General features: G+C 44.7%; 1 protein-coding gene across 1 annotated transcript in view; it reads right to left on the reverse strand.

Annotated features, from left to right (window-relative positions):
• The window catches only part of CRKL (CRK like proto-oncogene, adaptor protein), a 30,915-nt gene extending 27,177 nt beyond the window's left edge, over nucleotides 1-3,738 (reverse strand). Inside the window, exon 1 of the mRNA XM_061169939.1 lies at nucleotides 2,973-3,738. Within this exon, the coding sequence (XP_061025922.1) occupies nucleotides 2,973-3,283 (311 nt within the window). The 5' untranslated portion in view covers nucleotides 3,284-3,738. The remainder of the gene's footprint in view (nucleotides 1-2,972) is intronic.
• Nucleotides 3,739-13,596: the final 9,858 nt, after the last annotated feature.

The following is a 13,596-nucleotide window of genomic DNA, read 5'->3' on the forward strand; positions in this document are numbered from 1 at the left end:
AGAAAAAGAATCCCTTAGGGTCATTCAAAAATCAAAAGCCACTGACATACCTTTCGTGTTTAAATTTAAAATCTAAGACAGAAATGAATACCACAGACAAACTCAAAAGACGATAAGATAACCCAGAGAACAGACAGCTACAAATATACCACGTCATCTTTGTCTCTTCCTTTCTCTTCCCCATCATCCCCCCTCCCACCAGCAACTTATTTTCAAACCACAGCCATCACTCAGTCTACGTAATGTCTCTATGATGGATGGATGGACGACTCATCAGTCACCATCATTCTGACCTGGATTGCAGTAACAGCCTCAGGTCACTTCCTGGCTTCAAACCCCTTCCATGGCACCCAATTTCCTGCCTTTGACTATTACCTGTCCAAACTCTTCTAGATCTGCATCTCAGAGCCACACTCACATCACATTGCTGTCTTTCCCAACCCAGAACTTTGCATAAGCTCTCCCCCTCCTCGCCCAAGCCTTGCTCCTCCTCCCTTCTGCAGTTTCACGCTTTCTCTGACCTCCCCACCTCAGGTAAGACCCTTCTACTAGATCCTCTCAGCCTAGACTGATTTCCTTCATAGCATTCACAAATCTTGTAGTATTTTATTTTTCTACTTTTCCGTCTGTCTCCTCCACTAAAATCTAAGTTCCATGACAGAGAAAGCATGTCTGTCACCCCTCTTTCCCAGTACCTATCACTGGAACATAATTCTGCTGTAATATTTGAATAAATATATAAAATTAAAAGTTAAGGAACATTCCAATAAAAAAGATCAGACTAGCACAAAACAAGCACCAGTCCTTAAATTCTGAGGAAGTCATACAGTTGTGACCTTTCACTAAGCAAAACAGACCCCCAAAAAGAACTATTAGCCAAGGGGCATGAAACTCTGGCTTCAGGAGCTCAGTTTTGAGGCCTAAAAAAGCTAAACTACTTTATTTATCCTGTCTGGGGTGTGAAAATGCATCGCCCTGATTTCTGCATTTGGCCAAGGCTTGCCTGGCATAGTCTCCTACAGTAGGTAACACATCAACCAAATCCTCAGGAGAGGCAATCCAGATTCAGTGTGACAAAGTAAATCCAGCCAGGATCTGATTCAACCAGCACTGTGACAGCCCTTGGAGACAGCAGGGAAAAGGAAAAACTAAACTACAGCAAAATGCCTGGGGCAGAGGGCACAGAGGAGAAACAATCAAAGCTGAACTCGAGGGGGAGGGTCAGGTAAAGGTCCCGGCACCACAGGGAGGATTTCCGCAGGTGAGGAACCGGTGGAGGGAGGCGCTCCACGGAGGGCCGGCAGTCGAACGAAGGCCCGCAGGTGTGCGTGGGTGTGCAGGGCTGGCTCCCGGGAAGGAGGATGAGAGGGGTGAGGGCAGGCACCACACTCACAAAGCTACAAGGGCACCTGGGAAGACGCCTGAAGGGGAAGTTTGGGGTCGTTTCTGCGGGAAGCCGCTGCGGCACAATCCTTTTTCTCCACCCAGAAGGGGATCTAGTTATTCACTCACAGCTGCATTATAGTACCTGTCACCTCAAAGTAAGCACAACACCTGGCACACAGCATGCCATGCTAAATGCCTGAAATTAATGATATAATTCACCTCCACAAGCTAGGAAAGTAATTTACTTAAACGTATTTAATATCTCATTACTGTGGGTTCTAAGAGTCTCTCCGACCCCTTATATTGGAATTACACGTGCTGAAAGTTGACTCCAGTCATCAGTATCTTCGGGGACCTGGAGGTTTCACCAATCAGATTCTTTTTGGTGTCTAGGTCTTTGTTATACACTATCTGATTTACAATCACTTTCTCACCAGTTTTTAAAGTCCATTTAGTTCTGCAGTTAACCTCAAAGTCATTCCACTGTCACGCTGTTCCTACTCTATCTCTATTCCACAAAAGCAACGCTGAGGCGTCCAGTGGGTGTGCCTTAATTAATATAATAGCTTTTAGTGTTTAGAGCTCAGAGTAGCATCCTGTCAGAGAATTTGTAAAGTCAGAAACATCTCATCCCGAAAAATCTGTCCTTTTTAAACAAATGTTTAAGAAATCAACTGGGCAGTGAAATACCTTTTACTTAAAATTCTAGGCTATCTCTTCAACTCAAATTTGGCGTAATTTAAATAAAAGAAACCTCTAGCAAAATATTGATTAAGGCAAATAATCAAATGAAAAGAGGATGCCTAATGATCGGTGTCACTCTGGGTTAACTTTAAAATAGATACTAAGTCATTAAACTTAACACAAAAAGTACATCTGAAATTCAAGTAGGATAGAATTAAGATGAGTGTCATTCAAAAAATTCCCTTAGTAACATTCTAGCCTCATTCCTCCTTGGAATTTAACCAAATGGATTTCCAGTCTATGGACGGTCCAGCTTGGGGGGAAACTGTTAAAAAAAAAAAAAGTCTTCGTTGAAGCCAATGCACCTTCTTTTACAATTTTTGTAATTAATGTATTATAAAATAGATGCCTAGGTTATTTCAAACTTGGCACCAGGGTATCAACATATAGTTCTGATATTTCACAGTTAAAGGTATTTGTTTCTAAACGCTAAAGCATTTTCATCTGCCCAGTGTTCCAAAAGCTGCAGTCCAGGAGGTCTTAACCTGGAGTTCAAAAACCTTGAAAGGTGTGCAAACTCGTGTGTGCTTGCGGGGGGCGGGGGGGAGGGTAGGCTAGCTTCAGAGTCCCAATCCGTGGCCCAAAAAAGGTTTCAAAAACAACAACAAAACGTTGCTTTAGCAGGGTAATTAAACCGAGAACGTAACGAAAGGCAAAAAGCGTCCATTTTCAACTAGGCACCCGCAACTCAACACGTTTAAGACGCACGCACCCCTTCATCAACAATGATCCAGATCCTGACACTGCCTTCGGTTCGGAATGCCCTCCGAAAAGTAACCCGGTTCCGAAAGGGGGGCCACGGGTCCAGCCCCGACCCCCGCCCGCACACGCCCTCCGCGCACCTGGGCGCCGGCTCGATGAGCGTGGTGGTGTCCAGGTAGTGGATCTTGTAGAACTCCAGCAGGGCCGGCAGGTGGTCGAACTCCTGGTCCCCGATCTTGAAGCGGCGGTTGGGCAGCGAGTTGATGATGTAGTGAGACACCCGCGAGTTCTCGGACACGGACAGTACGTAGTCCCCGGGGCAGGTGGACGAATCGCGGACCAGGAACACGCCGTGGCGCTGGCCCTGGAGCCGGGTCTGCGCCTCCTGGCGAGACACGGGCCCCATGTACCAGGCCGAGCGGTCCGAGGAGTCGAACCTGGCGGAGGACATGGCGGGCCGGGCGCTGGGCCGGGCGGGCCGGGGCTGCTCTGCCTGCGCTGGACGCTCCGCCCGAATTGTCTGCGGGCCGGGCCTCTGGCTCACCGCGCGCCTACTGGGCCGAGCCGGCACCTTCCTCGCGGCCGCGGGCCCGCAGCATCCTCTGCACCGCCCGCCTGCTCCGGGGCCGCCTCACGGACCGAGCCGGCTCGGGGGTGCGGGCCCAGCCGGGTCGCGGCGGCGAAGCCAAGCGCGGCAGAGGCCACCCGGGACCCTACGGTCACTCCTGGCCAGGCGCGCGCCGGCCCCGCGCCCCCGCCGCTCCGCACCGAGCCTCGCGGCCAAGCCAAGCACCGGACCCCCGGGAGCGCCGCACCGCCGGGTGCGCTTCGCCCAGCCCGCTCCCAAGAGCCACAGCAACAAAATGGCGGACGCGGGAGAAGCGACCAGCCACCTCCCCCTCCGCTCAGTGCCCTCCGTCTGCGCACGCGCGGGCGCCGGCTCCCAGCGGCCGCCGGGGCCTCCCGGTGACGTCACGCGGCGCGGCCAATCGGGAGCGCGGGCATGCGGGACGGGCGTGCGCCGCTCGTGCGCGCCCCCGCACGCCCTCCCGGGCAGGTGGGGGCGCTGCCTGGAAGCGGCTGGGGCGGGGTGCGCGCGGCGCTTCCAGAACCCGCTCTGGGAACAAAGCGGGAAGTGCAGGCTGGGTCCGGCTGGGGGCGCGGCCCATAGGTGAGCTGACGGGGGCGATGGGCCCCGCGGGGCCGGGGTGACCGCAGCGGGACGGCCAAGTTAAGGGGTCGCGGAGCCGACCGTTGCTCGCGCTCAGGTGGTGCCGGGCAGGTGCGAACGCTGTCGGGCGTAGCCCCCCTGGGACCCCGGCCCCCGGCCGCCCCCACCCGCACTGGACAGTCAGTTTAAGGGAGCAGGGTCTGGTCTGCCTCGCCTCGTTCAGCTCTGGGCCTGGCGCACCGTCCCACTCTGAGCTGATGCTCAAATCTTGGTGGAATGAATGACTCTTGAGGTAAACCTGCAGCCTGAAACCGGACAGAGGAGAAACAGTGTCCGGAAAGGGAGACGCTGGCAGCACGAGCCCATTCTTAGACCCCTGGTCATCGGACTCTCATTGTGGCCCTTCGCACCCCGGGGTTGAGCCTGTCCTGCATTGTTGGGTGATGGGTGATGTCTGTTCCAGGCTAAACTCCGGGGGAAGTGTCACGGTCTAGTGCCTTTTGTGACTCAGCAAAGCAGGTTTTCGGCTTCCCCCCCAAAGTTTCGTGTTGTATTAGTTTCGAGCACAATTTGAATAGCTCAGAATTTGGAGGTGAAGGCTTGGGTTGCAATCCTAGCTCAACTGACTAGCTGACTGAATCGTTCCATGTCTTATATATATATTTTTCATTTTCTAATGTATTTCATTTATCTTCCAGTTTTATAGAGATATAATTGACATACAGCACTGTTTATGGTGTACAGCATAATAATTTGATTTATGTACATCATAAAATAATTATAACAAGTTTACATATAGATACAAAATTAAGAAATAGAAAAAATATTTAGTGAGCATCTCATAGATCCAAAATTAAACCTCAGAGAGGTTAAGTGGCTTGCTTACATAAGTTATTGTAAGTTACATAATTTGCAAGAGGCACAGATGGCACTTTTTAAAAATTTTATTTATTTATTTATTTTTGGCTGTGTTGGGTCTTTGTTGTTGTGCGCGGGCTTTCTCTAGTTGCGGCGAGCCAGGGCTACTCTTTGTTGCGGTGCGCGGGCTTCTCTTTGTGGTGGCTTCTCTTGTTGTGGAGCAGGGGCTCTAGGCGTGCGGGCTTTAGTAGTTGTGGCACGTGGGCTCAGTAGTTGTGGCTCGCGGGCTCTAGAGCACGGGCTCAGTAGTTGTGGCGCACGGGCTTAGTTGCTCCGCAGCATGTGGGATCTTCCCTGACCAGGGCTCGAACCCATGTCCCCTGCATTGGTAGGCAGATTCTTAACCACTGTGCCACCAGGGAAGTCCCACAGCTGGCACTCTTAAGCCAGGTCTTTTGACTCAAAGTCAAGGGCTCATTTCACTGTTACACAGTTATTGCCTATAATTTAGTCCATTTTCCTTGTTTTGCTTATAGGGAAACTGAGGCCCTCTAAAGTAAATTCTCGCACCAGATAGGAATGTCAATCTTGGAGTAGGGTGGAGGGGTTGGATTTCAGATACCGCCACCATTCTGCTGCCAGAGTGCCACGCTCCCCTCTTTAAAAATTCCTCCTGGGACTTCCCTCGTGGCGCAGTGGTTAAGAATCCGCCTGCCAATGCAGGGGACACGGGTTCAATCCCTGGTCTGGGAAGATCCCACATGCCGCGGAGCAACTAAGCCCGTGTGCCACAGCTACTGAGCCTGCGCTCTAGAGCCCGTGAGCCACAAATACTGAGCCCGCATGCCACAACTACTGAAGCCCACACGCCTAGAGCCTGTGTTCTGCAACAAAGAGAAGCCACCGCAATGAGAAGCCCGCACACCGCAACAAAGAGTAGACACCGCTCGCCGCAACTAGAGAAAGCCCATGCACAGCAACAAAGGCCCAAAGTAGCCAAAAGTAAATAAATAAATTTATTAAAAAAAAAAAAAAGAATCCGCCTACCAATGCAGGGGACACTGGTTCAAACCCTGGTCTGGGAAGATCCCACATGCCGCGGAGCAATGAAGCCCGTGTGCCACAACTACTGAGCCTGCGCTCTAGAGCCTGCGAGCCACAACTACTGAGCCCGCATGCCACAACTACTGACGCCCGCACGCCTAGAGCCCCTGCTCCACAACAAGAGAAGCCACCACAGTGAGAAGCCCGCGCACCACAATGAAGAGTAGCCCCTGCTCGCCACAACTAGAGAAAGCCCGCGCACAGCAACAAAGACGCAATGCAGCCATAAATTTATTAAAGAAAAAAAAAAAAAAGAATCCACCTGCCAGTGCAGGGGACATGGGTTCAAGCCCTGGTCTGGGAAGATCCCACATGCTGCGGAGCAACTAAGCCCGTGCGCCACAACTACTGAGCCTGCACTCTAGAGCCCGTGGGCCACAACTACTGAAGCCTGCGGGCCTAGAGGCTGTGCTCTACAAGAGAAGCCACCGCAGTGAGAAGACCACATACCGCAATGTTGTAGTTGTAGCCCCTGCTCGCCACAACTAGAGAAAGCCTGTGCGCAGCAACGAAGACCCAATGCAGCCAAAAAAAAAAAAAAAAAAAAAAAAGTCCAGTGGGGAATAGGGTGTGGATTGGATAAAGGTGAAACAAGAATGGCTTTTTTTTTTTTTTTTGGCTGCAACCCCTGGCATGTGGGATCTTAGTTCCCCGACCAGGGATCTAACCCATGCCCCCCACAATGGAAGTGCGGAGTCGTAACCCCTGGACCACCAGGGAAGTCCCAAGAATGGCCTTGTTGATAATTGTTGAAGTTGGAGACCTGATGTGCTTGTGGGGGGGGGGGGAGGGTTTGTGTTAATTATATTATTCTACTTTCGTATATGTTTGGAATTTTTCACAGTAAAAAAATTAAGTATTTTTCCTTAGCACACCTGAGACAAGCTTAAAATTTTTTTTTCCAAAAAACGTTCTCGATGCTAAGAGATAACAAAATGGAAATGAATGGACAAGCAACAAGGAAGCATTAAAAAAAAAGGGCTAAAACATAAAGATTTGTGATTCTGCCTTAGCTTGCTCATTCCCAGGGTTTCCAGATGGCATTATACTTACACTTGTGTTCTAAGATATTTACGGTTTAGATTCAAAGGACTGACAAGGCTTTTTGAGCAACTTGCCAGGATTCCTGACTTCCTATCCCCGAGGCCGCCTCTGAACTGAGGACACAACCTTGGGACCCGACATTGACTTTTTATTCTCCCCTATCTGCGCAGGTCCAACCCTGCGGGTGATGGTTAAGGCCAGGCCGACTTCCTAGATTGCTGCCTTACTGAGGACCCAGAAGAACAAGCATCTGTCCCTTCCTCCTGCCCTGGGTTCTTTCCTAGCAATGATGCTGAGGGTAGAAGAGGTGTGACTGTGTAGGGGGAGAAGCAGGAAGTGTGTTTACCACACTGACTTGATCAGGTCAGCAGTTCTCAGGTGCACTCTCCACGAGGACTGGTTGACCTGTTCAGTTTCCACTGCATTAATTAGACTTGTCCTTGGAGACCTTTCCTTCCGTGCAGTAAACTTTCCCTCTGGCTCTGCAGTTCTCAGTCACTACTTCCCCATGTTTCATGTATATTTCCAAGCTTACTCCCTAAAACAAAAAAGGAGCTTATTGATTATTTTCTTTTTCTTCCCCTCCTATTAGTTTGCTTCTGCAATACTAATAATATAGTGTTCACATCCCCGTTATAATTTTCCATGCCACACTATTTATTTATTTTTATTTATTTATTTGGCTGTGCCGGGTCTTAGTTGCGGCACGCGGGATCTTCGTTGTGGCGTGCGGGATCTAGTTCCCTGACCAGGGATCAAACCCAGGCTCCCTGTATTGGGAGCGCGGAGTCTTAACCACTGGACCACCAGGGAAGTCCCATGCCACACTGTTTAAAATATCAACTTACTAATCACTTCTTTCCGAGGGTGACATCTCTGAATGAGGCTTGGCTGCCATATCCGGAAGCTCTACAGACCCCTCTAGAAAACACTGGCCAACTTTACTCCAGTGTTTTAAAGTGTGGTCATGGTCCCCCTGGCATTTTCTAACGTAGTTTTAATTGCTCTACCACCTCTTTTATAAAATGTCCACTTTCTTGTCACTTGAGCTAAAAGGCAGATTTTCTTGTTTCCTCTGGATTTCAGAGCATTCTGGAGTACCTTTAGTGAAATTCACTCAGGGGAACACTGATTCCCCTCTCACACTTATCTCGAAGAAGTCAGTTCTGTGCAACCCTTTAGCCCCGGGGGGGGGGGGTCACCAAATTTTTCTGTAAAGGTCCAGATAGTAAATATTTTAGGCTTTACAGGACAAGAGGAAAATCAAGAAATATGTAATCCTGCTCCAGTCTCCTGCTTCTCCTCACTAGCTCCTATAGAAAATCCTCTAAAACAGGAGCATCTTAATACCTCAGAATATTTGCACCACCTGTTTTACCTATCTGGAATGTTCTCTTGTCTAATGACAAAATTTTTCTACAATTTTTTTGAAAATGAAATTCAAAATATCATAGTAATTGAGTGTAACTTTTTTATAATCCAGGTATACTGATGAGAATAATGGAATTCTTTTGAGATAATATTTTGCTTAATTGGGTTTCAAAATCCGTGACCCTGTCATCAAATGTTGAGCTGTCAATGCTGAGCTGTAATGAGACTTTGTATATTTCATCTTTGAAAATGTCTCTCAGCCAGATGGTACTGCCAATGCTGCATGATTTTAATTGAGCATAGTCATTGTGGGATGGCATGTATAGAATTCTCTTAGATTCTTCTCTGGATATTTGCCTTTTAGCTTGTTTTTACATTGCAGATTAATCCTCTTCAGTTGAAGGTTGGGTGGAAACTCCTCAATTGCCCAATTAAATAGATTTTGAAATACAGAAATTTCCATTGCACTTGGCATCAAGTTCTGAAAAATTCTGCTGGAACTGTAGTTGGAGCTCAGAAAATATATCTGCTGCAAATTTGTGTGGGAATGATATCTTGCTTCTTGTTTTAACTTTTGACAGCACAGGAAGTGTATAAAGCAGCTTAACATTCCTTGTGATTCAAAACAACGTTAGTTATTGTCAAAATGACTGCCGCGGTATACATTTCACATATAAGCACTGTTTTCCCCTGTCATCTTATTTTATTTTACTTTTTGTTTTTGTTTTTTGGCCTCACTACATGGCTTATGGGATTTCCCGAACCAGGGATTGAGCCTTGGCCCTCAGCAGTGAGAGTGCCGAGTCCTAACCACTGGACTGCCAGGGAATTCCCATGCCCTGTCATTTTAGGTTGAATTCACTGAGAAACATTATCAAGTCTGTAGCAAAAGCTAATTTCCAAGGCCATTAATTATTCAGTGATGATGGTTTAGAATGGTGCTCTGCTGTGAAAAATTTCAGCCTTGGCTCTGAACTGAAAAAAACTGCAATAAAATTTGACCACTGCTAAGCCATCAAACTGCTGTGTGGTGGGGCAATTCAGGCTATTCAGCTTCTAATGCTAACAAAAATTCACAGATCTGATGATGGATTAAAAACAACAGCAAAGGAAGTTTGCTGTGGGTAACTCTAGTTCAATAACGCATGATAGATTCAAATATTTTCCGCAAATTAGCTTCTGATGAGTAATTTGAGTACAATGAATAACCATAGGCTCTAAACGCCTTACATTTTCTAGAGCTTTATAAATTTGTCCAAGTAAGCCTCTTTCTGCTTCACACATTTTTATCTCCAGCAAACGTAACACATCTTAGCAGATTCCCCTTCAGGTTGTGTCTAATTAGTGATTTCTCATCTTTTCTGAAAATATTCTTGCCACTAGTTGTTCCGTGCAGACTCTTCAAAGAGACTTTTTTTTTTTAAAGATTTTTCCTGATGTGGACCGTTTTTTAAAAAATTTTTATTGAATTTGTTACAATACTGCTTTTTTTTTTTAATTAGTCATCAATTTTATACAAATCAGTGTATACATGTCAATCCCAATTGCCCAATTCAGCACACCACCATCCCCACCCCACCGCAGTTTTCCCCCCTTGGTGTCCATATGTCTGTTCTCTACATCTCTGTCTCAACTTCTGCCCTGCAAACCGGCTCATCGGTACCATTTTTCTAGGTTCCACATACATGCGTTAATATACGATATTTGTTTTTCTCTTTCTGACTTACTTCACTCTGTATGACAGTCTCTAGATCCATCCACGTCCAACAAATGACTCAATTTCGTTCCTTTTTATGGCAGAGTAATATTCCATTGTATATATGTACCACATCTTCTTTATCCATTCGTCTGTCGATGGGCACTTAGGTTGCTTCCATGTCCTGGCTATTGTAAATAGTGCTGCAATGAACATTGGGGTGCATGTGTCTTTTTGAATTATGGTTTTCTCTGGGTATACGCCCAGTAGTGGGATTGCTGGATCATACGGTAAATCTATTTTTAGTTTTTTAAGGAACCTCCATACTGTTCTCCATAGTGGCTGTATCAATTTACATTCCCACCAACAGTGCAAGAGGATTCCCTTTTCTCCACACCCTCTCCAGCATTTGTTGTTTGTAGATTTTCTGATGATGCCCATTCTAACTGGTGTGAGGTGATACCTCATTGTAGTTTTGATTTGCATTTCTCTAATAATTAGTGATGTTGAGCATCTTTTCATATGCTTCTTGGCCATCTGTATGTCTTCTTTGGAGAAATGTCTATTTAGGTCTTCTGCCCATTTTTGGATTGGGTTGTTTGTTTCTTTAATATTGAGCTGAATGAGCTGTTTATATATTTTGGAGATTAATCCTTTGTCCACTGATTCGTTTGCAAATATTTTCTCCCATTCTGAGGGTTGTCTTTTCGTCTTGTTTATGGTTTCCTTTGCTGTGCCAAAGCTTTGAAGTTTCATTAGGTCCCATTTGTTTATTTTTGTTTTTATTTCCATCACTCTAGGAGGTGGATCAAAAAAGATCTTGCTGTGATTTATGTCAAAGAGTGTTCTTCCTATGTTTTCCTCTAAGAGTTTTATAGTGTCCAGTCTTACATTTAGGTCTCAAATCCATTTTGAGTTCATTTTTGTGTATGGTGTTAGGGAGTGTTCTGATTTCATTCTTTTACATGTAGTTGTCCAGTTTTCCCAGCACCACTTATTGAAGAGACTGTCTTTTCTCCATTGTATATCTTTGCCTCCTTTGTCATAGATTAGTTGACCATAGGTGCGTGGGTTTATCTCTGGGCTTTCTATCTTGTTCCATTGATCTATGTTTCTGTTTTTGTGACAGTACCATATTGTCTTGATTACTGTAGCTTTGTAGTATAGTCTGAAGTCAGGGAGTCTGATTCCTCCAGCTCCGTTTTTTTCCCTCAAGACTGCTTTGGCTATTCGGGGTCTTTTGTGTCTCCATACAAATTTTAAGATGCTTTGTTCTAGTTCCATAAAAAATGCCATTGGTAATTTGATAGGGATTGCATTGAATCTGTAGATTGCTTTGGGTAGTATAGTCATTTTCACAATATTGCTTCTGCCAATCCAAGAACATGGTATATCTCTCCACCTGTTGGTATCATCTTTAATTTCTTTCATCAGTGTCTTATAGTTTTGTGCATACAGGTCTTTTGTCTCCCTAGGTAGGTTTATTCCTAGGTATTTTATTCTTTTTGTTGCAATGGTAAATGGGAGTGTTTCCATAATTTCTCTTTCATATTTTTCATCATTAGTGTATAGGAATGCAAGAGATTTCTGTGCATTAATTTTGTATCCTGCAACTTTACCAAATTCATTGATCAGCTCTAGTAGTTTTCTGGTGGCATCTTTAGGATTCCCTATGTATAATATCATGTCATCTGCAAACAGTGACAGTTTTACTTCTTCTTTTCCAATTTGTATTTCTTTTATTTCTTTTTCTTCTCTAATTGCTGTGGCTAGGACTTCCAAAACTATGTTGAATAATAGTGGTGAGAGTGGACGTCCTTGTCTTGTTCCTGATCTTAGAGGAAATGCTTTCAGTTTTTCACCATTGAGAATGATGTTTGCTGTGGGTTTGTCATATATGGCCTTTATTATGTTGAGGTAGGTTCCCTCTATGCCCACTTTCTGGAGAGTTTTTATCATAAATGGGTGTTGAATTTTGTCAAAAGCTTTTTCTGCATCTATTGAGATGATCATATGGTTTTTATTCTTCAGTTTGTTAATATGGTGTATCACATTGATTGATTTGCGTATATTGAAGAATCCTTGCATCCCTGGGAGAAATCCCACTTGATCGTGGTGTATGATCCTTTTAATGTGTTGTTGGATTCTGTTTGCTAGTATTTTGTTGAGGATTTTTGCATCTATAGTCCTCAGTGATATTGGTCTGTAATTTTCTTTTTTTGTAGTATCTTTGTCTGGTTTTGGTATCAGGGTGATGGTGGCCTCCTAGAATGAGTTTGGGAGTGTTCCTTCCTCTGCAATTTTTTGGAAGAGTTTGAGAAGGATGGGTGTTAGCTCTTCTCTAAATGTTTGATAGAATTCACCTGTGAAGCCATCTGGTCCTGGACTTTTGTTTGTTGGAAGATTTTTAATCACAGTTTCAATTTCATTACTTGTGATTGGTCTGTTCATATTTTCTGTTTCTTCCTGGTTCAGTCTTGGAAGGTTATACCTTTATAAGAATTTGTCCACTTTATTGGCATAGAGTTGCTTGTAGTAGTCTCTTAGGATGCTTTGTGTTTCTGCGGTGTCTGTTGTAACTTCTCCTTTTTCATTTCTAATTTTATTGATTTGAATCCTCTCCCTCTTTTTCTTGATGAGTCTGGCTAATGGCTTATCAATTTTGTTTATCTTCTCAAAGAACCAGCTTTTAGTTTTATTGATCTTTGCTATTGTTTTCTTTGTTTCTATTTCATTTATTTCCGCTCTGATCTTTATGATTTCTTTCCTTCTGCTAACTTTGGGTTTTGTTTGTTCTTCTTTCTCTAGTTTCTTTAGGTTTAAGGTTAGATTGTTTACTTGAGATTTTTCTTGTTTCTTTAGGTAGGCTTGTATAGCTATAAACTTCCCTCTTAAAACTGCTTTTGCTGCATCCCATAGGTTTTGGATCGTGGTGTTTTCATTGTCATTTGTCTCTAGGTATTTTTTGATTTCCTCTTTGATTTCTTCAGTGATCTCTTGGTTATTTAGTAATGTATTGTTTAGCCTCCATGTGTTTGTGTTTTTTACGTTTTTTTCCCTGTAATTCATTTCTAATCTCATAGCGTTGTGGTCAGAAAAGATGCTTGATATGATTTCAATTTTCTTAAATTTACTGAGACTTGATTTGTGACCCAAGATGTGATCTATCCTGGAGAATGTTCCGTGTGCACTTGAGAAGAAAGTGTAATCTGCTGTTTTTGGATGGAATGTCCTATAAATATCAATTAAATCTATCTGGTCTATTGTGTCATTTAAAGCTTCTGTTTCCTTATTTATTTTCATTTTGGATGATCTGTCCATTGGTGTAAGTGAGGTGTTAAAGTCCCCCACTATTATTGTGTTACTGTCTATTTCCTCTTTTATAGCTGTTAGCAGTTGCCTTATGTATTGAGGTGCTCCTATGTTGGGTGCATATATATTTATAATTGTTACATCTTCTTCTTGGATTGATCCCTTGATCATTATGTAGTGTCCTTCCTTGTCTCTTGTAACCTTCTTT

Source organism: Eubalaena glacialis, chromosome 15 (genome assembly GCF_028564815.1).
Source record: "Eubalaena glacialis isolate mEubGla1 chromosome 15, mEubGla1.1.hap2.+ XY, whole genome shotgun sequence".
Taxonomy (NCBI): domain Eukaryota; kingdom Metazoa; phylum Chordata; class Mammalia; order Artiodactyla; family Balaenidae; genus Eubalaena; species Eubalaena glacialis.